At 36.8% G+C, this 27,818-nt stretch overlaps 1 protein-coding gene across 5 annotated transcripts in view; it reads right to left on the bottom strand.

Moving 5' to 3' along the window:
- BCKDHB (branched chain keto acid dehydrogenase E1 subunit beta) overlaps positions 1–27,818 on the bottom strand; it is a gene marked incomplete at its 5' end in the record, with an annotated part of 288,838 nt that overhangs the window by 110,393 nt on the left and 150,627 nt on the right. For all 5 annotated transcript variants that reach the window (XR_014297651.1, XM_082669419.1, XM_082669422.1 and 2 more), the window contains one exon: positions 2,889–2,975. Coding sequence is in view for 4 of the 5 variants with exons in the window: in XM_082669419.1 (XP_082525545.1) it covers positions 2,889–2,975 (87 nt within the window). The remainder of the gene's footprint in view (positions 1–2,888; positions 2,976–27,818) is intronic.

Genomic DNA, 27,818 nt, shown 5'->3' with positions numbered 1-27,818 from the left:
GTGCTCAAACGTATAGATCATTCTCACCCCTAATTTCAAACTTCTTTAGGACAATGAAAAGTTCTCTATGTACCATTTCCCTGCCCTTCCAGAAAATTGCTTTCAAAATCTTAACCCTGCTTTATCTTCTTCAACGTTACAAAGTATACACAACCAAAAAGAAATACAGAAACATGAACCGTTCCAAGTGGTGAAAGCAGCTGCACCTCACACTTAAGTGATTTCAGTTTAAAGAAGCCCAGGCACTTGGATAATTTGATACAGGCCTTCCGTAAAGAAGGTGCTCAATACAGTATGCTGCGTTTATTGGAATATGTGCATGAAACAATTACTGAAAAGTAGATTGCATTATTCAGATTACCCTATATTGTATGCAAACATTATTACCAAAAAAGCAAACAAACAAACCAAAAACACAAAACAAAACAAAACACAAACAAGGTGTCTAGCTTTTTTTTTCCTTCCTTGTCAATACATAAAAGCCACACAGGCAAACATTTGGAAATCCAATGTTGATTATATTTTGTTAAAATTCATTTTCCACACTTTCCATTTGTACAAGTAAAATCTGAATTAAGCAAAATCAACTGTGAGCGTTTTGTAATTCTTCCTCATATTAATAAATCTAAATTCTAATTCCTCAAAATATCAAACTAAGACCTCTCTACAAATTTTACATTATTTCCTTAATTTATTTTGTGGTTAGTTGGTTGAAAGATTTAAACATGGAAAACAGAGAACATCTTATAATGAATCCAACTTCTATCTTCCTCATGGGGTGGGGGTAACTTTGAATAAAGAATGCATATGTACATACTCAACATTTACTCAAGACTCCTGTCCTAGTCCCAAATCTTCCACTTAATTTTAAAATCAGGTCAATCACAAGCACTTTGAATGAGAAACACTCATCTGTTAAAGGAATCCAGTTGGTTTGGGTCAGGATTTCTCAGACCTCAGACACCCAGGATCAGTGGGCATATTTTGGGAGTCTGAGTATTATAAGGTGTGGTCTTTGTTTTGGTGTCTTCATATTATGAAAAAAAATATGACCATATTCTGTATAATCTCTTTCACAACCTTAACCACTGATTACTATCATATAATTTCAGGATCTGCTTTTGATACAGTGTTTATGATCTTGATGGTGTAAGCTTTTTATTGTGACTATATTTAACTCATGATATGATGTTCCTCAAACTGGAATTCACAAATGTATTCTTGGAGCCCGAGAGACAATTTTCCTTTGACACGAATCCACATATTATTCAAGACCAGTAGACACTAGGCTAGATAATCGTTCTAATTCTTTTCCAAGCCAAAAAATGTTACATTCTATGCAGCTTATAGTAATCAATGGAATTCAAATTTTAAAAGCACGTCTAGAGAAAGTGGACTTTAGTTATAATTTCTAATTCCATGTTTATTTACTTTCCTTTTACATTTAAATGCAAGTGAAAGTTTTGAGATAACAATAAGATGACATTCAGTGGGCAAAATGAAACAAAGCTGTCAGATAAAGTTCCATTAGCAACAGCCAGATGGGTTTAGTGGACCACATATTAACTAGGAATCAGAAAATCCCATTTTCTCTTTACAGTTTGCCTTTGACTTGAAATACCATCTTGGTGTTAGTGATTCATTCTTGCAAACCCCCCCCCTTTTTTTTTCTTTACAGGGATACTACATTAGGCTACTCAATGAATAAAATGCACGGTAAATACCAGGTATTCATGTTACACAATGATAAGCAATATGTTTCAAATTGTAGTCTCTATAATAAGGAAGACAACAAATCTACAAAACTCAAGTATTTTCTTAATTTTGTTAGTGAAAAATGTATACCACATGTAAAAACAACAGCATAATTTTTTATCATAATTATGAATTCTTTTGATCTAGTTTTTAAAATATTTATGTTTAAATTTGATTCATCTAATTTTAAAATATTTATAACATTGTCAGTTCATACTTAAAGATATTTTATTGGTAGAAATCATTAGTGCTCATATATCATAATTTTATATCAAGTTTTTAACCATATACTCTTAAAGAAATTTTCAATTTATATGTATCTTAACAATAAAATCATCTTACCACCAATAAAGAGAAGTAAAATGTTTGCTAGCTGCAAAGATACTCTGAATTTAAAATGCATACAAACTTTCCATTTAAAATATAGTTATTTAATTTTTAATTTAAAAAGTTAGGAAAAATGAAACATTTAAGTCATCTTATTCCCATCTATGATATAAATGTGAATGAAAGTTTTAAGTAAAAATCCTCCATAAAGAGGTTTGTAGAATTTTTTCCTGATATGCAGCATCTTAACTGAACCCTTTTTTAAAAGAAATGTTTTTAAACCATTCCTAAAGTGTCGCCAATAGCATATGATTAATCAGATTAATGAATTAAATTATTGATTGTGAAATTTGTTACTGAATTTAAATTATTGACTTTTGACAGATTCATTTTTTCTAAGGTGAAGGCTGTTTAAATCAATTTTATAAATCAAACGCTTCATGATAAGATTCATCATGATAAGTTTTATTAAAAGAGAAATATCCCATTCAAATTTAAGAGTTTTCTTTTCCTCTTATCCTAGCAAACATAACTGACATTAGTTTACTAAGATTATTTCAAACTTCCTTCTTCCTATTAAGGAATTTTCAGCTTTTAAGATTTCTTTTCTAGAAGATGTAATTAGACCATTATCTAAAGGACAGTGAATTGGAGTCAGACGGGAAAATGTACTTTTCTAAACAGTGCATGCTTTTATATATTGTGATAAGTAATTTTGTTCTTGGAATAGACACATGCAAATGCACAAACGCATAGACACATGCAAATGCACAAACGCTCACATCAGTGCCAAAAAGTTACTCTACCTGAACCGTCGAGCTGATCTCAGAGGCAAAGCCGCCCGTCAAGGGAGCCTCGTGACTAACTAGCAGCCGCCCTGTTTTGATCACAGACTGAAAGAGAAAAGGAAAGTCTGATGTTGAAGAGAATACATATTTTCAAGTATATGATGGTAGTTTTGATTAAGTAATAAAAATAAATTATTTAAATCCAATAAATAATTAAAAATTAGCAATTCAATTTTATGCCAAATAAGCTGTAACTCCCTTTCAGCTGGACTGTTCTTTGATTTTTGCAGTTAAAAAAGTTTTCAGTAGCTAATCCTAGTGCAAAAGAAAAATGAGATTTGTAATTCTATGTATGTCATTAAAAATGCCTTCTATTATATTTTTGTGTTATAAACTGAATGTATTTCACATTTTTGTATCTGAATATCATTTTTTTCCTCATATAGCTCTAAGAATGAAAGTGCCTTTTTGTTCCTTTGGGAGTATATTTGCATATAAATAAATAGTCTTAGGACATTTTTTGTGTGGAGAAGGAAAACACAAAAATAGAGTGTAAAAACTGTAGCAAAGGAAAAGCTCAAGCCACTAGACATTCAAGGAAACCGAGCATGAAGAAATCACCGGGAAAGTAAAAGGGTTACAACTCTTCGTTCAAGTGTATTAAAATATGGTTAACGACCACAACTCCATTTTAAACTAGAAAATGTCACAGAAAATAAGGATGTATTCTCGACACTGGCTTGGTGTGGTTGTTCCCACTGTGCATGACACACTCTGTACAATAATAAATCAAAAAGTAAGCCAAAAAATTTGTGTGACTCACTTTATTGCAATATTCACTTTATTTTGGAGGTCTGGAACCGAACCCTCAATATTTCCAAGGTATGCCTGTATATAAATTAAAATATTGCTTTCATTCTAGGCAATTAGGGTTTAGAATTTCAAAAGTGTGTAGCAGTTTCAGCCAACAGATGTTAAACTCCAAGATATGGCCAGTAGCCATGACAAAAATAAGTTACCGTATCTACTAAGTGAATAGTGACTTAAGAATATGAAATTTTATGAACACCTTAATGAATGCCATCCCTGCCAATGAAATATGAACCTTGGAATATGTTGGTATTTGAATTTATGACTGTGGTTAATTATGCCAATGTGAAAGTCACAAATTAAATTTCAGTGCACCTGGTTAGAAATATAAAGAGACAAAAATATTCTACAATCATGAAAAAAACAAATGTATTCTCAAAGTATTCCCTAAAAAGATGTCCTGACTTTAAGGATTGCCGATTAAAGAAACAGATTTGACAATCAGAACTTTCTTATAGCTCTGAATCCCAGAACTCTGCCAACATAAGAGCATCTAGGAATGATACAGCCAAAATCCATCCCAGCTAGATGGTACAACCCAGCTAGAAGGGAGAAATGAGAAACAGCTATAAAAATGCTGCTGTTCCCCTCAAACCCCACACAACAGAGTTGGTGCTTTTTCTCTGAACTGAGGCCAATCCAAGATCAAATGACAACCCAATAAGCAACCAAGGCAAATGTTCCAGGCTTCCTCTAGCCTGCAGAATGTAGTGGGGAAACGAAGCACAGATGTACCCAGGACAAAAGCTACCAACCCCTGGAGTCCATGCAACACGATGTGTAAGCAGATAAAATCTGTCAGCAGGAGAAAAGCTAAATAAACCAAGATACAGCAATACAGCAGAGTATTATACAGCCATGAAAAAGATTGAGGCCATGGAACAGTGCCCATGACAAGTTAATTAGTAAAATAAGCAAATTGCAGAATAATATGATCTCATTTTTGTGAAAAACAGACACCAGTAAACATAGCTATATATATTGAGCCAACAAGTGTAAATAGTCTGGAAGGATTCATTCCAAACTATTAAAACTTGTTTCTCCTGAAGATTGACAGTGAAGGAATTGTAGGGAAAGAACTTTTGGTTTTGTTTTACTTTAAATGAAAAGTATTTTTATATTACTGAAAATATTCTCAATAAGTCTAAAATAAATAAAAATAAAGGGAAAGCCCTTTTAAATTAATGCTGAAGGTAACAAATACATGTGACATTGCAGTCATAATCTCAAAAAACGTAATTTTTTTGTTATCTTAGGACTAGCTTCAGATACAAGGGAACCCTGAGGTCCCAAACCCCAGCAGCAAAGAGGCACAGTGAAAACATAGGGAATCAGCCACCCCCCCACGCCAGGCTCTGTATGATAGCTGTATGTCGAGATCATATCCAGCTCATCTCTTGACCTTCAACCTGTTGGACCCCAGACAAAATGGGAAATCAGCTATTGGTATCAAAGAAGGGCAAGTTCTTCAACAGCTCTGCAAGTGTGTTAGGTAAACATGCGAGTTCTTGGATCAGGAACTGTATGCTGACAGTTCTGGAAGGAATTCTGGAAATTTCTAAAATACCAAGAGCTGAAGGGCAGACACAAGATGAGAAGGAATAATGCTATGAGGCTCTTGAAACTGTCAAAGCAAGCAAACCAGTGAGAGAGAGAGGGGACAGCAACACAAGAAGTCACAGAAATAATGATCAAAATCATAAACAACTGCTTGTCACAGAAGCTGCTGTGTGTTAGGCTCTGAGCTGAGTATTTTACTTTACTTCATTGAATTGTGAAAGCACCTAAATTTCATTTCTGCTTCTTAAAATCATCTAGTACCTGAAAAGTATTAAAATATATAAAATGAAATTACAGCAAAATTCTGAAAAATGCCTATAGACATAACACTGACAGTTTCAAAGAATTAGCATACATCATGAAAGGCTGAGACTATAATAGAATCCCATGATTTTGTAAGGTATAATACAAATTCAACTTGGTATGTGCTTTTTATCATTCACAATTTCAGTTTACTAAAATTTCTGAAGATAGCTGCTTTTCTATTTTGGAAATTGTTCATATTAACACTTTGTTAATATTATGATAATGAGATCGTTGCAAATATACACAGTTGAAGAGAGTGTTACTCTTTCCATGCTCTGTGATTCAACTAGACATTCTGATTAATCTATGTCTTTTGTCAACTTTAACAGGCATTTCATTTTCATACATTTAGGCACAATGACATCCAACTGCTGGGAAATTTTTCTAGCCAAATTTAGCATTTTGACCTACTTAGAGAGTAAAAATATGGTGCCTTTCAATGGAGATAGCCATTAACCTTTTAAAAATAAATCACTATAGATATAAACGCTAATAAGGATTGAAAATTCCTTTTCTTTAGAAAAAAAGGGATATATCAAGTTTCAAGTTTTCTTCTGAGATAAATGTAATTCACCACTTGAAAAAAAATTTTAAGAGTTTAAACAACTTTTCAGTATGAAAGCTAAACCTATCACAGCCAGGAAAGATCACATAAGGCTGGATTTTCCAGTATCTGCCTCTTCAACTTCTTGCCACTAAGATCTGCTCCAGGATTCTGGACTTACCCAGAGGGAGTAGCGGTGAGTTAGAGCAGCTAATGGCACCAGGGAAAGCTGAACCAGTTCAAGATGAGGACCCATCTCTGTGTCCCCTACCATGAAACAGAACAGCTTTGTTCCCTACAAGGCCTTGAGAAATTTGTCAAGAAAACTTAAAAAACAATTCTGAAAGGCAAGGAGTGAAACAGCCTACGGCTGTTAAGTTGGTGAGCACTGGTCTGCCCTGGATTTCTCCCAGAGATTCTCACTTTCTCACTCTTTCTGTCATCCCCTCCCCAAGGGCATCAGCAACATCGGATTCAAGAGGAGGCATCAAATCTTAATGCTGAACACACGATGACATTGCCAACAACCAACAGGTTGCGACACCCCCATTCTGATGGAAACTTTAAGATACCTTGTTCCTGCTCTGGCCACTTCATGACTTTTCCCCTTAGTCCACCTTCTGCCCAGACATCATTACTAATGGCCATAACGTCAAGTTATCCATGAGGGATACCTAAGCCCAATGCTCAGACCGTGGTAGCCACTCAAGAAAAGTTAACTAGATAAAAATCTATTAAAATAATTTAACTATATTAAACACGCCCTTCTTTAATGTCCTGAAGCTACTGCTTTCTTAGCAAAGTCCTTTTTTTTAATTGAAGTATAGTTGCTATACAACGTTGTGTCAGTTTCAGGTGTACAGCAGAGTGGTCCAGTTATACATACATATATTCAGTTATATATACGTATGTGTGTGTGTGCGTATATATATAAATTCTTTTTCAGATTCTTTTCCCTCAGATGTTATTAAAAACCACTGTGCAAAATCCATTTTTAACATAGTGCAAAAGCGTACTTCAGCGCATCCCAGAACAATGTAAATATGAAATAACAGACTCCAAATTGAGGACATTTTAATGGGGCTTTAGCAATAAGAAATCTGTGGTAATAGCAGAGTTGCTAAGTTAAACTCCATCAAAACGATTGCACAGATTTTGGCTGCCCAAACGTGGGACACATGTTTTAGTGAATGTAGCCTCTAAAGATTTTAACACAATCCAACCAGGAAAACTGTTAAGCTGTCATTCCAGGAGAAAATGATACAGAAAGGCAGACCATTAAGCTGGCACATGCCTGAAAGTGCAGCACATTCAAAAAGCAGAAGTGTAGTTTTTATCTCTTACTTAAAACCTATGGCAAGATTTTCTTCCTACAAAGTAATTCAACCTGACCAACACCAAGTTCAGTGGCCTATTCTGATGGCTGATAAGATAAAGTAGGAAAGGCAACACTTTGGATAGGCAATTTACAGCCCGTTTAACATTTTCTATCTGAATAAAAGCTAATGAAAAGCAAAAGAAACATCAAAGCTGGCCTTTACCAGTTCCTTTTGAAATCAAATCTGCTTATAAATACATATGAGCGGAAGTAATAGTAAAGTCGTACACCTTTGTTTCATCAATCAAGAGCATGTTCATAACAATTATATAATGTAGAAGCATTAAGGACATGATTTTAATTAGCCTCAAATATTTCTGCATATAAATTAAGTTTCTGAAATGTTCTCTTGTTTAGTAGCCAAATGCATTTGACACGTTAGCTAGAAAAACTTCACAATTAATCACAAGCTAACAATGTGTTAGAATATGCCTAGCAACTATGATTAGTCAGCATGAGCATCACACACAATCAGATCACTGGCTGATACTCCTCTGGAGAAATACCAACGCTAAAAGAGAAAGAAGAGTCATGAACCCCACAGATGGTTCGGGAAAGTCCATTTTGGCAAGGCTTTTAGTGATGGGGTACAAAGAGTTTGGTATCATAGGAAATTGGTGTAAATGGAGAAAGAGTAAATCCTCAGAGCTTTCTCACCCACGTGGAAAAAGTAGGTAAGGGAGCAAGCAGAACATAAAGAGAACTGAATAAAGTCAACAGAAGAAGAACGAGCAAATCACTCTAACAAAGGCATGAAGTGTTTGGGAAAATTTCAGACATCCTCCCTGGTTCTCTCTTGCCTGAATTATTGGTATAATCAGAGCTGACGAGCCTAGGAAAAACCGCTTTTGCAAAAACTAAAAGCAGACATCTTTCTGAAAGCTACTTCAAAACATGTCAGACAGGGGCTTCCCTGGTGGCGCAGTGGTTGAGGGTCCGCCTGCCGATGCAGGGGACACGGGTTCGTGCCCCGGTCCGGGAAGATCCCACATGCCAAAAAAAAAAAAAATGTCAGACAAACGTGCTTCTGTCAATCAACCTTACCTTCCCAGTTTGTCTCTTCACAGTCCCTGCAGGCTCCAGTCCTGTCAGGCTACTCCCTACTCCACGACTGTGACCCAAGCTTACCTGCCTCTGACTTCCTTCCCCAAATTCTGGAGGTTAACCCTAACCCTCACCCCCTCAAGACCCATCTTACACAACTCCTCCCTCCCTGGTCTCCCCAGCTTGGTAGGTTTTCCCTTATTTTAAACCCTATGTTACCCTTTTCCTTCTTTTTCTTATCATATTATATACCTCCTAGCAATCACTTCCTAATAGAATCTGAGGTGGCTGACAAGGCAAGGATATTCTTTGAGTCCTAAAACCAGGGTTCAAAGGCAAGAATCAGGCACATGGTCAAGGCAGCACTCACTGCTATACCTCTTAGGAACACGAGCAATTTACCTTGTAGAAGAGCCCTGAGTACATCTGTCCCATTAGCCCTTCCAACCACACTCAAAACCACATATTCAAAGATGGGGACTCCGTTATCCATATTTGTGTCTACCACAGAACATAGCATATGACAAATATGCATTAAATTGAGCAAATTATGCTCATTTTATTATTTGGGGACACATGCATACATTATTAAACTTAAAAGTTTGAAAAAGTACCTAAGCATCTTTTTGTTTCTTTGTTTGGGGGAGTACTCTTTTTTATGGAGGGTGTGTATCTCTACCTCTATACTGTTTCCTCCAGCAAACTCTAAATCATTCAAGAGCACAAAATTCAGAAAGTATCGAGTATTCTATTCCTAACCATAATACCTAATATATGGTTATAAATGTGGACGCTTAATAAATGTTAATATTGATTTTTGTAAAAAGCATATAGACAGGGCTTCCCTGGTGGCGCAGTGGTTGAGAGTCCGCCTGCCGATGCAGGGCACGCAGGTTCGTGCCCTGGTCCGGGAAGATCCCACATGCCGCAGAGCGGCTGGGCCCGTGAGCCATGGCTGCTGAGCCTGCGCGTCCGGAGCCTGTGCTCCGCAACGGGAGAGGCCAGAACAGTGAGAGGCCCGCGTACCGCTTAAAAAAAAAAAAAAAAAGCATCTAGACACAGTGATTTAAATGAATCACTAACAAGCTTCCAATTTTCTGATGGCTTGAAGCTGTCAGGAGGGACCAATCATGCTATAAAAAGGGAGTCCTAAAAACTAAGCTCTAATCATCATTCTAGTTCTAACAGAGGACTACCCTGGGCCAGCTCTTTCCATCTATTTTTCCTACTCTAGATTGATTTTAGAATAAGAAGTTAGCAGTACTAAACATGTTTCTGTTTTTATGTAGATCTTTTGTAAATGCATGACTGTAATAAACACACAGAACATTTCCTTTCCTTGGTACTGAACATAAATTTCCTTTCCTTTTGACACGAGTTCATGTTACCATGGTAATAAAGGTATTGTACTGGTAGATGTTTATTAGATATGTAGTGAAACATGGGAAAATATGTAAATAAATATGTCTTAAAAGTTTTTTCATTTTCCGCATTAGCTTAAACATCATGCAAAGCATAACCACCTACAGGAATCAACATTATTTTTGTGTGTGCCAAAGCAAATTCTCAGAGACTGAGGCAGCCATTTCCCAACTTGTTTTCTGATCTTCATTTTTATCACTGCCCTATCATTTCTCAGCAGGACTCAAAATATTTCCATAAACTTGTCTCCACTTCAACTCTTACCCATTTCTTTTTATGAAAAGGAGAAATTATAACATGTCATTTGGATATTAATATTATTGACTTCCATGTTGTAGAATTTTATAAAATTGTTGACAAGGACAATTAAAAAGCCAAGCTGTACTTTTGACAATCAGGGTGTTGTATCTCCTACAGCTTCTATTCTTAAAACCATCCTGAGCTCTTCCAGGCTGCTTCTCTGAAGTTTGCAACAGCAGGAAACATTCAGAAGTACCACGTAATTTAACCTTACTATAAATATGCTTATATTTCTATAATAAATGAGAAAGTGGTAGTACAATTGCTATACACACTACTTGGCAAATCCAGAACTTGACCCCTGGCAGGGCCATTTCACTACATTGATTATTTATTAATTTAGGCAGCTTACCTTCATTCAAGTACTATTCTTTTGTTACCATGATACTGTATATATATTGCATGTTGTGGGAAGAGGCTGATAATTCACAGATGACTCATGTACCTAGTTTAGCACCTAGTTTAGCACCTAAACTCATGTACCTAGTTTAGCACCTAGGTTATGATTATGGGCTGAATGAAAATGCCATGTACAGAATTTTAGTTGTTTCACCATTTTAATCATTTTTAACTACAGTTCTGTGGCATTAAGCACATTGACATGGTAGTACGACCATCACCACCATACGATGCCAGCACTTTTTCATCTTCCCCAACAGAAACTCTGTACCCATTCAACAGTAACTCCCCATTCTTCCCCTCCCCCAGGGCCTGGCAATCACTATTCTACTTCCGTCTCCATGAATTTGTCTCTATCCTAGGAACCTCATCTAAGCACAATCATACAATGCTGTCCTTTTGTGACTGGCTTATTTCACTTAGCATAATGCCTGCAACGGTCATCCATGTTATAACATGTGTTAAAATTTCCCTCCTTAAAGCTGAATCCTATCCCACTGTATTTATAAACCATACTTTGTTTATCTATTCAGGCTCTCGGGCACTTGGATTATTTCTGTCTTTTGGCTATTGTGAATAATGCTCCTATGAACATGGGTGTACAAATATCTGTTTGAGTCACTGCTTTCATTTATTTTAGGTGTATATATATATATACACCCAGAAGTGGAATTGCTGATCACACTGTAATACTATGTTTAATTTTTTAAGGAATGGCCATACTAGTTTTCATAGCAGTTGTACCATTTTACATTCCCACAACCAATGCACAGGGTTCTCTACATCCTCATCAACACTTGTTTTTTTTAATTTTTTTGATAGTAGCCATCCGAATGGGTATGGGGTGTTATCTCATTGTGGTTTTGATTTACATTTCCCTAATGATTAGTGGTGTTTGTCACTAATTTTTAAAATCTTTTCCTTTTTAATTTTTTAATCAGGCTGTTTGATTTTTATTGTTGATACAAATAGTGTTTTCGAAGTGCTTAATGCATCAAATTCCTTAAATTGGTCCCTCTGGGGACCAGAAATAAAATCTTCTCAGAATATTATATACCCTATGAAAAAATATATCATCAAACTCAACTGTTCACTATGTCTTCTTTTCTGAAAAAGCATTACATCTGGTTTCCTCACCATCCTCCATTTTGAAACAGACACAAGGACATTTTTTCCTAAGATGACTTATGTCACATAGATCCTTTGCCCAACTGATTATGTAAGACAGCGCTCCTCTATCAAAAAATCTTCAATGGTAAATCAGCTAATTGGAATCACAAAGATAACTTGTAATCAGTAACAGCACCAGTAATCCCCCGTCCAAAGGAACAACTGAATCTACTTACATACTATAGAAGCTTGGAGTCCATACTCTGCCAATAACTAGAAGACAGACTAATAACTAGAAGACAGACTAATGCCAACTAAGACAGTTTGAAACATTGGTACAAACCAGACAATCACCATCATCATCTTATTTGAGTATTACATGCAATTGCCCAATTAGCTTTTAATCTTATATAAGTTCCAAAGGTCACTGGTTCATGTCAAAAACAACTTACTGAGCCACTCACACGTGCCAATACTGGGGAAACACAGATGAGTTAACCCAGGTCCCTAATATGGGTCCCTAATATGTAATATGGGTTGCCACAATGTCCTAGGGCAAGACATATTCAAGAACGAAAGAAATTAATTTAAAGATTGTTAAGGCAGAATACGGGAATTAAAAATCAAGTTATATTTGGTAAAAACAATTTTTTTATTTTAAATTTCAACACCTAAGGTCTTTTTAAAAATAACATTGAAAAAATGAATTTTTATCTCTTAAAAGAAACCATTACTAATACTCTTTTCCATTCTATTCGTAAGTCTCCATTTGGTAAATTTTTCTCAAGTGTTGACGACAGAGGAAAATACTATGTTTGGCCATCATAGGAGTCTTAAGGGTACAAACTGACATCATACCCTGTGTTCCCAGAATACCGTGAATAAAAAAGTGACCCCAACCAAAACCAAGACTGTCAGACAGTTACCTTTTAAACTGCTGTTTTAAGCATGTATCTGGGGTACAATTTTCTCTAAAGCCAGCTGGTTGTCTACCAAGGCAACACTTCTCTAAGGAATGATCAAAAGCATAAACACTGCTACACTTCTGCATCACCATGGATAAATGCTTTTATTCTCTAAAACCTGGTCCAAATCTGTTGGAGTTAATGGACTTTTAGTTCATTACAAAACAAAAATCATGTGTAGTTCATAAGACATATAGTTCATAATAACCAAAGCTTAAAATCTTTTGGTTCTTTTTTATGACTCAAGAAAGTGGTAGAGTAGGGCTTCCCTGGTGGCGCAGTGGTTGACAGTCTGCCTGCCGATGCAGGGGACACGGGTTCGTGCCCCGGTCCGGGAAGATCCCACATGCCTCGGAGCGGCTGGGCCCGTGAGCCATGGCCGCTGGGCCTGCGCGTCCGGAGCCTGTACTCCGCAATGGGAGAGGCCACAACAGTGAGAGGCCCGCGTACCGGGAAAAAAAAAAAGTGGTAGAGTAAAACTCATAGGATGTTTCAGCAAAAGTTACACATATATTTTTCAGTATATATAACTAAGATGGTGCAGACAGAAATAAAGTACATAAATGTCATACTTCCATTAAAACCAAGATGATGGGGAGAAATTGTTTATATGACAGGTGGATTTAGGAAAAGAATTCCTTTAGCCGAAATAATATCTGTCTACAAAACATTCATTGATTACTTGATAGAATAGGTGAGGGGCAGAGAGGCATAGAAATCTCTGGGTCAAGAATTATAGTATCAAACTTCATTACTAATGGAATATTCATGAGAAGTTAAGATGCAATAATAATAGTTACCCAGAAATATAATTCAATATTTAAAAATTAATTTAGACTTAAGCTTTATTTTTTTTCAGGGAAAAAACTCTGAAAGTTTCTTTACTTGTAAACTACAAAAATATTAATAATCCACCCGTTTGATTTACGATTTTCTATTCTGCAACTTTTGTATTGACAAGAACTCATAAAACAGAGTAAGATGATCATGGCCATTATACCACAGACAGTGAGACATACCTATAATAACCTAGGCTGTAAATGATAAGAGCATTTTTTTGAAGAGTAATCTGAGGAGATTTTATGCCTGTTGACTTACTTTACCATAAGTTGGTCATTTTGCTATATCCTCCAACATCGCTAATCACCAGGGAAATGTAAATCAAAACCACAGTGACATATCACCCACACCTGTCAGAATGACTATCATCAAAAAGAACACAAATAACAAATGTTGAGGAGGATGTGGGAATGTAAAGTGGTGCAGTCACTGTGGAAAACTGTATGCAGGTTTCTCAAAAAGCTAAAAATAGAACTATCATATGACCCAGCAATTTCACTCTTGGATATATATCCAAAAAACACTAATTTGAAAAGATACATGCACCCCAATGTTCACAGCAGCATTATTTACAATTGCCAAGGTATGGATGCAACCTAAGTGTCCATGAACAGATAAATGGATAAAAAAAGCTGTTTTATACACACACACACACACATATACATACACACACATATGCATACTATGGACTACTACCCAGCCATAAAAAAGAACAAAATTTTGTCGTTTGCAGCAACATGGATGAACTTGGAGAGCATTATGCTAAGTGAAATAAGTCAGACAAAGACAAACACTGTATGATATCACTTATATGTGGAATGTAAAAATACAACAAACTGGTGAATATAACAAAAAAAGAAGACTTGCAGATATAGAGAGCAAATTAGTGGTTAGCAAGCAGGAGGGGGGCAATATAGGGATAGGGGAAGGGGAGGTACAAACTACTGGTTGTAAGATAGGCTACAAGGATGTATTGCACAACATGGGGAATATAGCTAATATGTTGTAATAACTTTATATGGACTGCAACCTTTAAAAATTATATATAAAAAATAGCAAATAAAAGATAAAAAGAAAAATATTGAAACACTATGTTGTACACCTGAAACTAATACTGTAAATCAACTATACTTCAATTAAAAAAAACTGTAGTATATCCATATAATTAAATACTACTCTACACTAAAAAAGAACTATTGAGTTACACAATAACTTGACTGAATCTCAAAGGCATTAGGCTAAATGAAAGAAACTAGTCTCAAAATATTACATAATGTATGATTCCTTTTATATGACATTCTCAGGAACTCAAAGTTACAGTGACCATGAACAGGTTGGTGGTTTCCACAGATTAGTAGTAGATGTGGCTACGAATTGATAGTCCAAGGACATTTTTTGAAGTGATGGAACTGTTCTGTATCATAAAAATATTGGTGATTACAGGAATCAATACATGTGCTAAAATTCATAAAACTATGCACTAAGACTATAGTCACAAAATGGTTACATAATTAAAAATAAAAGTAAAAATGAACCAAAGAGCAACAAAGATTATTATAAAAGAAAATCATTACTAACCAATGAAAATGTTCCAGTGTTCTAACAATTTTTTAAAATAAGTTTAAAAATAAGAACAAAATGGCACCTCATCCATTAAAGTCACAAAATAATTTAAATTTTAATTCTGGAAGGCTATAGTAAAATCCTTCTTACATTGCCTGGCATAAATCTTTTGAGGGACATTTTGGGAATACATTTATCAAAAGCTAATAATTGTTCAGATTCCTAGAATAAGCAATGTCAGTTCTAGATTTATCTTCAAAAAAGAATACAAAAGATGTAAAATATTGGACATCTGGTTTAAAATGATCATGTGTACAGCCAGTAGACAAGAAAAAAAAAGAAATCCAATATGCAAAGAAAGTAGTAAAACTGTTGCAATTTGCAGATGACGTGGCACTGTATATGGGAAATCCCAAAGATGCCACCAAAAAACTATTAGAACCAAAAAAAAAAAAAAAACTATTAGAACTAATAAATGAATTCAGTAAAATTGTAGGATACAAAATTAAAACATAGAAATCTGTTGTGTTTTTATACACTAACAATAAACTACCAGAAAGAGAAACTAAAACAATCTGATTTACAATTACATCAAAAAGAATAAAATATCTAGGAATAAATCTAACCAAGGAGGTAAAAGAACTGTACTCAGGAAACTATAAGAACTGATGAAGGAAACTGAAGACAGCACAAACAAAGGGAAAGATATACATGCTCATGGATTGGAAGAAGCAATATTGTTAAAATGACCATATCACCCAGGGCAATCTACAGAGTCAATGCAATCCCTATCAAAATACCAATGGCATTTTTCACAGACCTGAAACAAATAATTTAAAATTTGTATAGAAACACAAATGACCCTGAATAGACAAAACAATCTTGAGAAAAAATAACAAAGCCAGAAGTATCACAATCCCTGATTTCAAATTATACCACAAAACTCCACTAATCAAAACAGCATAGTACTGGCACAAAAACAGACACACAGATAAATGAAACAGAATAGAGAGCCCAGAAATAAACCCGTACTTATATAGTCAATTAATCTATGAAAAAGGAGGCAAGAATATTCAATGGAGAAAAGACAGTCTCTTCAGTAAGTGGTACTGGGAAAACTGGACATCTACATGTAAAAGAAACTGGACTACTCTCTCACGCCATACACAAAAATAAACTCAATACCTAAAACTCTTAGAAGAAAATACAGGTAGTATGCTCTTTGACATTGGTCCTAGCAATATTTTTTTGGATATGTCTTCTCAGGCAAGAGAAACAAAAAGCAAAGATCAACAAAATGGTACTACCTCAAACTAAAAAGCTTTTGCACAGCAAAGGAAACTATCAACAGAACAAAAATGCAGCCTACTGAATAGAAGAAGAAATTGGCAAACAATATATCTGATAAGGAGTTGATATTTAAAATAGACAAAGAAAACATATACAACTCAACATCAAAAAAAACAAACAACCCAATTTAAGAATGGGACTTGAATAGACACTTTTCCAAACAAGACATACAGATGACCAACAGGCACATGAAAAGAGGCTTAACATCACTAATCATCAGAGAAATGCAAATCCAAATCACAATGAGATATCACTTCACACCTGTCAGAATCACTGTTACGTCAAAAAGACAAGAAATAAGTGTTGGCAAGGGTGTGGAGGAAAGGTAATTCTCTTGCAGTGTTGGTGGGAATATAAATCTGTACAGCCACTATGGAAAACAATACGGAGGTTCCTCAAAAAATTTAAAATGTCAATATCATATGACCCAGTAATTCCACTTCTGGGTATTTTTCCAAAGAAAACAAAAACATTAATTCAAAAATATATATGCCTTCCTATGTCTGTTGCAGCATTATTTACAATAGCCAAGATATAGGAGCAACCCAAGTGTCCATCAATAGATGAATGGATAAAGAAGACATGATTAGATAGATAGATAAAATGAAATATTATGCAGCCATAAGAAAAGAATAAAATCTTGCCATCTGTGACAACGTGGGTGGACCTAGAGATATTATGCTAAGTGAAAAAGTCAGACAGAGAAAGAGCACGATTTCACTTAAATGGGGAATCTATAAAACAAAACAAATGAGCAAACATAACAACACAGAATCAGACTCATAGATACAGAGAATAAACAAGTGGCTGCCAGAGAGGAGGGGGTGGGGGCAGGTGAGTGAAATAGGTGAGGGAGATTAAGATGTACAAACTTCCAGTTACAAAATAAATGAGTCATGAGGATTTGAAATGTACACCATGGGGAATATAGTCGACAATATTGTAATAACTTTGTATGGTGACAGATGGTAACTAGAGTTATGGTGATTATTTTGAAATGTACAGAAATATCAAATCACCATGTTGTATACCTGGAACTAACATAGTGTTGTAGGTCAACTGTACTTCGATAAAAAATTAACAGATAGATACATACATAAATAAAAATTTAACATAAACCTAAAAAAAAAAAACTGGAAACAACCCAAATGTCCATCAACAGGTGACTGAATTAGCAAGTTACAGTCTATCCATATAATGGACTACTACTCAGCAACAAAGAGGAATGAAGTGTATGTTGATACATAAATAAAATGAATATCTAAATAATTATATTGAGTTTAAAAAGCCAGAAAAAAAAATAGAGTACCTGGTGCATGATTTCATTTATACAAAATTCTAGAAAATGCAAACTCATCTATAGTGACACAAACAGGTTGCCTAGAGATTGGGGGGTGAAAGGGAAGAGTGATGGACGTGCTCACTATCTTGGATTGTGGTGATGGTTTCACAGATGTCTACCTGTCAAAACTTATCAGACTGCACACCTTAACACGTGCCATTCCTCCTATGCCAATTATCCTTCAGTAAAGCTGTGAGTAAAAAAGAAAACCAAAATGTGAAATAAAATTAAATCTTAAAATATTAAGTAAATACAAACTAAAAGAAAAGAAAAGATAATCTTGTGTATTGTTTGTATGTACTGGGTCAAAAAAGTTACTTCTGTTTAAAAGGGCAAAGCACTTTAGAAATATTCCATTTAAATGCCTTCCACAACTATTATACGGTGCATACTGTCTAAAACCAGGGACTTCAATAATTTTGTTTCATCTGCCTAACTTCTTCAGGCCCCTGAGTTGATGGCCCCTAGTTTGGAGAGGCAGGGAAGCAAGTAGAGGGCTGACAGCGTAGGAGAAGCTCTTCCCCATAAGCAGAGCTCTGGTCCTGAAAGACCAGGCTGGGAGCTGCCACGGCCTGCCCTTCGGCTTGGAAATTTGAGAAAGGGAATCTCCCAGGGAACAGAGAACAGAATCATCGGAGTGAAGCCCCACATTCTGCTTATTGGCAAAGGAGTCTGGACAAAATGAACATCACCCTATTCAAAGATGAATAAAGGAAGCAAAACATAGAGTAAACCATAGAGCCTATTGGAAAAAAAAAACAAAAAAAAAAACGTTGGAAATTATCCTGATCACTCAAAGGAAAAGCATGCCTCTGAAAATGATCTACTTGAGATCCAGAAGAACATGTTAACTATTGTGCATTCAAGAGAACACAGACCTAAAAAAAAGGGGATATATGTATACGTATAACTGATTCACTCTTCTGTATGTCTGAAACTAACACAACATTGTAAATCGCCTATGTTCCAATTAAAAAAAAAAGAGAGAGAGAATACCAGATCTAACCTCCAAGAGACAGGAATAAAAATTCTGAGGAGACCGTAAGGCTACAGATGAGACCTGAATGTCTCACATGGGAACTAAAACCACACTAGTAAAACTAAAGCCTGCAGGGGTGGTAGATCTGGGTACCTGGGTAACTGCCCTCTGCTAGCCCGATATAGTGTTCCCCCACTCAGTGGAATTCAAAACTACCTGTGGAATGAATGAGTATGGATAAACCAGCCTCCTGAAAGTGTCAAAAATAAAAAAAAAAATACAGGGGCAAGAGGTAAGCAGACAGGAGGGCACGGTAACAGGCGTTGTCTATGTCTCCTTTCCTGGCCTCAGCACAGCAGTGAGGAATCTTCCCTGGGTTCCCCGCATCCCCTCGAACACATGAGGACCACAGCTGGAGAAGCCAGGACAGGCCTTCCGCCCCTCCTCCCTCCATTCCCCAGTTCCCCGAAGGGTCTGCTTTTGCCTGAAGTGGAGCGAAGAGGAGCAGGGAACAGGAAGCGGAAGGGAGGATCCTCTTCCCAGTCTGACCGCAACTGAAAGAGTAAGTCAGAGACTGACTACAAAGAGCTTTCCTTTAGCAAGTGACACAGAACCAGCGTCTCAGGACCCCGGGAAGTGAGGTGAATATCGGAGTCAGTAACAAGTAGCGGGTAGTGTGGACAACCAGAGAACACCGTCTCTGGCTTAGGTGGTTGAGCTCTTTTTTTTTTTTTTCCCAACACGTGAAAGCCAAGCAAAATATGTCTCCAAGCCGGATTCTGCCCAAGCGTTTGCAACCTATACTTAAAGGAAACATCTTTCTGGCGAGACGACCCTTCTTTTCAAACGCCAGTATGTACTCTCTGCCATGTTATCTTTACCCACAAAATTATACACTGAATTAGGCAGCCTTCCATTCTGGCCTTCCCAAACATTTTGCGGATATTGACCCGTGTAAACATCCATTTCGCTGAACGTGACATTTAGCAGAGCAGACCCAGTGTTTCAAAAGAAGGCCATTTGAGCCCTTTCTTCATCACATGTTTCTAAAACCCAGAAAAACAATAAGCTATCCAAGATAATGTGTAAGTTTAAGCTTTCAGGAGTCCTCCTGTATGTTCCAAAATGACATCGTAAGTGGCCAATTACAGCATCTGAAATTTTCAATCTGCAGGAAAAAAGTACCTACAGCTCTGAAACTCTTCCCCACAATGCACTCGGTAACCTTGCACCTGAAGCATTTATAGCATCCTTCAAGGCCTTATCAGGGGACCTCCAGTGTGTGTACATGCTGGTGAAAGAATAAAGTCAGTTTGCTCCCTAATTTTAGTCCCTAAAGGACTAATTTTAGTCCTTTTAGGAGAAATACTGCACCAAGAATGTCTACAACAGGTGAGATGCATTTTTGTTTATTAAGTTTTAATAATTCTATCAAAATATAATTTTCTAAAAAATTTTCTTACAGAAAAGGGAATCTATAGAATTCTTTTGTATTACCCCCACCTACACACATACCCACCACCACCACCACCTGAACCGGTCTTTTAAAACGTAAATTGCTAAACTTGGCCATCAGTATTGGGAGCTGGGCCAGGTTAACAGCAATGAGATGAAGACCGGAGCTGGTGTGTGTGTCTCAGCCACAAGGAACAGGTATGAAGAGGAAGCACAGACGCCGTGGCCAACATTTTAAAGTAGTGGAAGAGAATGAAGGGGCCACCATGAAAATAATCAGATTTATTCAAGACCCACACAGGAAAAGGACTGGAAAATCCAAAGATCAAAATGATGAGGATAAGATTATGGGTTCTCCTCAGAGGGTCACGATGTGGGCTCAGGATCACAGGTTTTTATCACTTCAGCATCACTGCCGCCCACTGTTCTCCCGGAGGTTACCAACCCCCTACCTGGCACATCTTAACTAGACTCAAAAACAATGCTCAGATTGGATCTTGGCCTTTACTAATCATAAATTCATTTCTTAAGTAGCTAAACTGATGTTTCTGAATCTGTGATACACTGCTCCTTCAGTTCTGACAGTGATTCACGTTATGATTACTTCCAATAAATTAAGGGAAACATACGAGTGTTTTGTTATTCTTGTGATTATCCACAGTCCTAAAGAACTTAAATCACTTCTAAATCTCTGTCTTAAAGAAAAATAATCATTTCTCACATCTACTGTAGAAAAAAAAAATGTATGACATATAAAATATGTGTGTTTGTATTTACATATGCACACCTTTTTTCACATTTTTTTATCTACATCGTTTGAAGTTCACATATTTTAAACCTCAGCCCTAGTGGAACCAGGAAAACTCCATGACAATGGCATATTAGTGTAACCTTCTGCTCCCTGATCCTACAGTTTCATGATGCTGGAGTGGATCACCTTACACCAGGACAGACAACCATCATTCTGAAATCAGAACATAGCTGGCTCTGAATGACTGACACTGAAACCATAATACTGAAGCTGGCCTGCAGCAGTGAGTTATCCCTGCTCATTGAGCAAGGCAGTGGGGCTGGGAAAAGACATTCGAGACATAAATCTGCAAATTCTCAATAAGATGCATTGATTAAGAGCCAGTATCCAATCTGAAAAAAATGTCAAAGGCCATTTCTCTGAATCAAATGAAGTGGTGAGATCGGTAATATTAATAAACATGTACGTACTACCTTCGATACTGAACTGTTTCGGCACTACTTTTTCAAACCACAAGATAAGAAGGCAACCAGAAAACGAGAAAAGGGAGCTGGCGTCTAGTCTGAATTCATCATTTTTATTTTTAATTTATTTATTTTATTTATTTTATTTTTGGCTGCTTTGGGTCTTTGTTGCTGCGTGCAGGCTTTCTCTAGTTGCAGCAAGCTGGGGCCACTCTTCCTTGCGGTGCGCGGGCCTCTCATTGCAGTGGCTTCTCTTGTTGTGGAGCACAGGTTCTAGGTGCGCGGGTTTCAGTAGTTGTGGCACGTGGGCTCAGTAGTTGTGGCTCGCAGACTCTAGAGCGCAGGCTCAGTAGCTGTGGCACACGGGCTTAGTTGCTCTGCGGCATGTGGGATCTTCCCAGACCAGGGCTTGAACCCGCGTCCCTTGCGATGGCAGGCGGATTCTTAACCACTAGGCCACCAGGGAAGTCCCTGAAATCATCATTTTTAAACAAAGAACTCTAAAGAGAGGTGCCATTCTCAAGTAGCAGTCCCTAGCATACATCCCCATCTTTTAAAAAACGTACATTTAGTTTTGAAATATAGACAATAAAAACAGTGAAATGTACATCGGCAGGGAGGGATGGGGGCAGAAAGACTGGATTTACAAATAAAATCTAGCTTCTCTATTTACTAACTGTGTGGCTTAAGGTAAGTAAATTCACTTCTCTGAGCCTCGGTTTTCATCTGTAAAATGGGGATGGTACTGCCTACTTCCAAGAGTGCTGTGAAACCAATAATTCCATACATGACATGCCTGGCATGCAGAAGACACTCACTATACGGTAGCTGTTGACACTGTTATCATTATTATGATCATCATCACCACCAAATTATCCTATTATAAACTTAAAGATTGGGAAATTGGTCTTAAAAGGATGGCCTTAGCAATACAAACGTTGAGAGTCAAATAAAAATTATTATGCCAAATCAAATTTGAATCTCATTTGAATTAAGTGATTTCTAAGGTGACCTTTGGGCTCTAGTAGGTTTCAAGCCCTCAATGAATGCAGAGGGTATAACTGCAGAACCCAATTCACAATTGTCTCTATCCTAGGAACCTCATCTAAGTGCAATCACACAATACTGTCCTTTTGTGACTGGCTTATTTCACTTAGCATAATGCCTGCAACAGTCTACCAGAGACAGGAGAGTTTGCTTCCCCAGGGCCGATCCTCCAAGCCAATACTGTGCAACCTGCACTCACAGAGGCCCTGGTCCAGCATTTCTCAACTTGAATAATGTTCTGATAAAACACCCCTCTAGAAGAAAACTTTTCAAAACTAATTTATAAATTTAAATTACTCTTACAAAACATAAATGTGCACAAAATAAAAATATGAACTCCTTATGCCAATAGCTCTTATAAAACCCTAAAGGAAATTTCAAACAACATATTTAAAAATGCAATAAAATGTATAACAATAATATTAACTTAATGTCACATCCTGAGTCTTAGTCCCTGAGGTACACTCAAAACAAGAAGGTAATGGCAGAACAACTTTGCTTTGGGACCTCCCTGGTGGTGCAGTGGTTAAGAATCTGCCTGCCAATGCAGGGTACATGGGTTCGAGCCCTGGTCCAGGAAGATCCCACATGCTGCAGAACAACTAAGCCCATGTGCCACAACACTGAGGCTGCGCTCTAGAGCCTGCGAGCCACAACTACTGAGCCCGAGTGCCACAACGACTGAAGCCCGCGTGCCAAGAGCCCATGCTCTGCAACAAGAGAAGACACTGCAATGAGAAGCCCACACTCCGCAATGAAGAGCAGCCCCCACTCGGCGCAACTAGAGAAAGTCTGCGTGCAGCAATGAAGACCCAATGCAGCCAAAAATAAATACATAAATTATTTTTTTAAAAAAGAACTACATTGCTTTAACTACTGTGTTTTCATATACACAGTATATGAATCATATTCTTTATGCTCAAGAGGCCACGAGAGAAAGGTTGTCAAGAACATGGACAGGATCTGACCTAAAAGAAGTTAAAGATCTTGGTCCACGTAATAACACAAGGCATTCTCCATTCCTAGAGCCCCAGGCATGGGATACCACCCGCTAGGACTTCTTACAGTAATGGCCCTCTATTGAGAAAAAAACACATGCAAATAACGTAAACCATAATTAGAGGCATAAAGACATCCACTCTAATTAGCTCCAGCTTGGGAGAAAGTTCTAGGGAGGAGTATGGGAGAGCATCACAAGCCAAAGACTTACAGTATAAATGTGAAGCACGTGGCTTATGCTTTTGTGTGTTAACTTGAGCTTCAGTCATAGAAATGTACTGTGGCTGCTAAACTGTGGCTTTTTCTGCTGACTTCTGTCTTCATGGAATACATGCTCACACTACCCTGCATTGTCTATTCTTGTCAGGATCACTGGGGAGGAGACAGCCTCCAGACCAGGAACCTTGGGCTGGGAAAAGGCAGTTCCTTACTCTCCCGGTGCTTGGGTGAGACTCAGAGCCATATAGGTAGCTACCCTCTTTTTTTTTTTTTTAACTTTTTATTATTATTATGTAAGTCTCAGGTGTGCAGCATTATCATTCAACATCTGTACACAGTACAGAGTGATCACGACCAACAGTTGACCCCCTTCACCCACCACCCCCCATCCCTTCCCCTCTAGTAACTACTAAATTGTTCTCTGTATCTCTGAGGGGTTTTTTTGTTTTAGATTCCACGCATGAGTGAAATCATAAGGTATTTGTCTTTCTCCATCTGATTTATTTCACTTAGCATAATACATTCAAGGTCCATCCATATTGTTCCAAATGGCAGGATTTCATTCTTTTTCAAATTATTTATTTTTACTTTTTATTTTTAAATTTTTTTCATTTTTTTTTGAAGTTTTGAATTTATTTTTCTACACAGCAGGTTCTTATTAGTCATCAATTTTATACACATCGGTGTTCACATGTCAATCCCAATCTCCCAATTCATCACACCACCACCACCACCCTCCACGGCTTTCCCCCCTTGGTGTCCATACGTTTGTTCTCTACATCTGTGTCTCAATTTCTGCCCTGCAAACCAATTCATCTGTACCATTTTCCTAGGTTCCACATATATGCATTAATACATGATATTTGTTTTTCTCTTTCTGACTTACTTCACTCTGTGTGACAGTCTCTAGATCCATCCACGCTTTTACAAATGACCCAATTTCCTTCCATTTTATGGCTAATATTCCATTGTATATATATACCACATCTTCTTTATCCATTCATCTGTTGACGGGCATTTAGGTTGCTTCCATTACCTGGCTATTGTAAATAGTGCTGCAATGAACATTGGGGTGCATGTGCCTTTTTAAATTATGGTTTTCTCTGGGTATATGCCCAGTAGTGGGATTGCTGGGTCATATGGAAATTCTATTTTTAGTTTTTTAAGGAACCTCCATACTGTTCTCCATAGTGGCTGTTATCAATGTATATTCCCACCAACAGTGCATGAGGGTTCTCTTTTCTCCACACCCTCTCCAGCATTGGTTGTTTGTAGATTTTCTGATGATGCCCATTCTAACTGGTGTGAGGTGATACCTCATTATAGTTTTGATTTGCATTTCTCTAATAATTAGTGATGTTGAGCAGCTTTTCATGTGCCTCTTGGCCATCTGTATCTCTTCTCTGGAGAAATGTCTATTTAGGTCTTCTGCCCATTTTCGGATTAGTTTTTTTTTTTAATATTGAGCTGCATCAGCTGTTTATATATTTTGGAGATTAATCCTTTGTCCACTGATGCATTTGCAAATATTTTCTAAAATTCTGAGGGTTGTCTTCTAATCTTGTTTATGGTTTCCTTTTCTGTGCAAAAGCTTTGAAGTTTCATTAGGTCCCATTTGTTTATTTTTGTTTCTATTTCCATTACTCTAGGAGGTGGATCAAAAGAGATCTTGATCTGTTTTGCTGTGATCTTGATCTTGATCTTGATCTTGCTGTGATTTATGTCAAAGAGTGTTCTTCCTATGTTTTCCTCTAAGAGTTTTATAGTACCTGGTCTTACATTTAGGTCTCTAATCCATTTTGAGTTTATTTTTGTGTATGGTGTTAGGGAGTGTTCTAATTTCACTCTTTTACATGTAGCTGTACAGTTTTCCCAGCACCACTTATTGAAGAGACTGTCTTTTCTCCATTGTATATCCTTGCCTACTCTGTCACAGGTTAGTTGACCACAGGTGCGTGGGTTTATCTCTGGGCTATCTATCTTGTTCCATTAAAATATATTTCTGTTTTTGTGCCAGTACCATATTGTCTTGATTACTGTAGCTTTGTAGTATAGTCTGAAGTCAGGTACTCTGATTCCTCCAGCTCCATTTTTTCCCTCAAGACTGTTTGGCTATTCGGGGTCTTTTTGTGTGGTCTTTTGTGGGGCTATTTGTGTCTCCATACATATTTTAAGATTTTTTGTTCTAGTTCTGTAAGAAATGCCGCTGGTAATTTGATAGAGATTGCATTGAATCTGTAGATTGCTTTGGGTAGTATAGTCATTTTCACAATATTGATTCTTCCAGTCCAAGAACATGGTATATCTCTCCATCCGTTGGTATCATCTTTAATTTCTTTCATCAGTGTCTTATAGCTTTCTGCATACAGGTCTTTATCTTGCTAGGCAGGTTTATTCCTAGGTATTTTATTCCTTTTGTTGTAATGGTAAATGGGACTGTTTCCTTAATTACTCTTTCAGATTTTTGATCATTAGTGTATAGGAATGCAAGAGATTTCTGTGCATTAATTTTGTATCCTCCAACTTTACCAAAATCATTGATTAGCTCTAGTAGTTTTCTGCTGGCATCTTTAGGATTCTCTATGTATAGTATCATGTCATCTGCAAACAGTGACAGTCTTATTTCTTTTCCAATTTGTGCTCCTTTTGTTTCTTTTTCTTCTCTGATTGCTGTGGCTAGGATTTCAAATACTATGTTGAATTATAGTGGCGAGAGTGGACATCCTTGTCTTGTTCCTGATCTTAGAGGAAATTCTTTCAGTTTTTCACCATTGAGAATGATGTTTGCTGTGGGTTTGTCATATATGGCCTTTATTATGTTGAGGTAGGTTCCCTCTATGCCCGCTTTCGGGAGAGTTTTTATCATAAATGGGTGTTGAATTTTGTCAAAAGCTTCTTCTGCATCTATTGAGATGATCATATGGTTTCTATTCTTCATTTTGTTAATATGGTGTATCACATTGATTGATTTGCGCATATTGAAGAATCTTTGCATCTCTGGGATAAATCCCACTTGATCATGGTGTATGATCCTTTTAATGTGTTGTTGGACTCTGTTTGCTAGTATTTTGTTGAGGATTTTTGCATCTATATTTATCAGTGATATTGGTCTGTAATTTTCTTTTTTTGTAGTATCTTTGTCTGGTTTTGGTATCAGGGTGATGGTGGCCTCGTAGCATGAGTTTGGGAGTGTTCCTTCCTCTGCAATTTTTTGGAAGAGTTTGAGAAGGATGGGTGTTAGCTCTTCTCTAAATGTTTGATAGAATTCATCTGTGAAGCCATCTGGTCCTGAACTTTCGTTTGTTGGAAGATTTTTAATCTCAGTTTCAATTTCATTACTTCAGAATGGTCTGTTCATATTTCTATTTCTTCCTGGCTCAGTCTTGGAAGGTTATACTTTTCTAAGCATTTGTCCATTTCTTCCAGGTTGTCCATTTTATTGGCATAGAGTTGCTTGTAGTAGTCTCTTAGGATGCACTGTATTTCTGCCGTGTCTGTTGTAACTTCTTTTTCATTTCTAATTTTATTGATTTGAGTCCTCTCCCTCTTTTTCTTGATGAGTGTGGCTAATGGTTTATCAATTTTGTTTATTTCTCAAAGAACCAGCTTTTAGTTTTATTGAGCTTTGCTATTGTTTTCTTTGTTTCTATTTCATTTATTTCTGCTGTGATCTTTATGATTTCTTTCCTTCTAACTGGGTTTTGTTTGTTCTTCCTTCTCTAGTTCCTTTAGGTGCAAGGTTAGATTGTTTATTTGAGATTTTTCTTATTTCTTGAGGTAGGCTTGTATAGCTATAAACTTCCCTCTTAGAACTGCTTTTGCTGCATCCCATAGGTTTTGGATCGTCGTGTTTTCATTGTCATTTGTCTCTAGGTGTTCTCTGATTTCCTCTTTGATTTCTTCAGTGATCTCTTGCTTATTTAGTAACATATTGTTTAGTCTCCATGTGTTTGTGTTTTTTTTCCCCTGTAATTGATTTCTAATCTCATAGCATTGTGGTCAGAAATGATACTTGATATGATTTCAATTTTCTTAAATTTA

This window comes from Grampus griseus (assembly GCF_964374135.1).
Source record: "Grampus griseus genome assembly, chromosome: 13".
Classification (NCBI taxonomy): Eukaryota; Metazoa; Chordata; class Mammalia; order Artiodactyla; family Delphinidae; genus Grampus; species Grampus griseus.
Note: the sequence above shows the minus strand (reverse complement) of the source record. Positions and strands in the feature narration are given on the sequence as shown.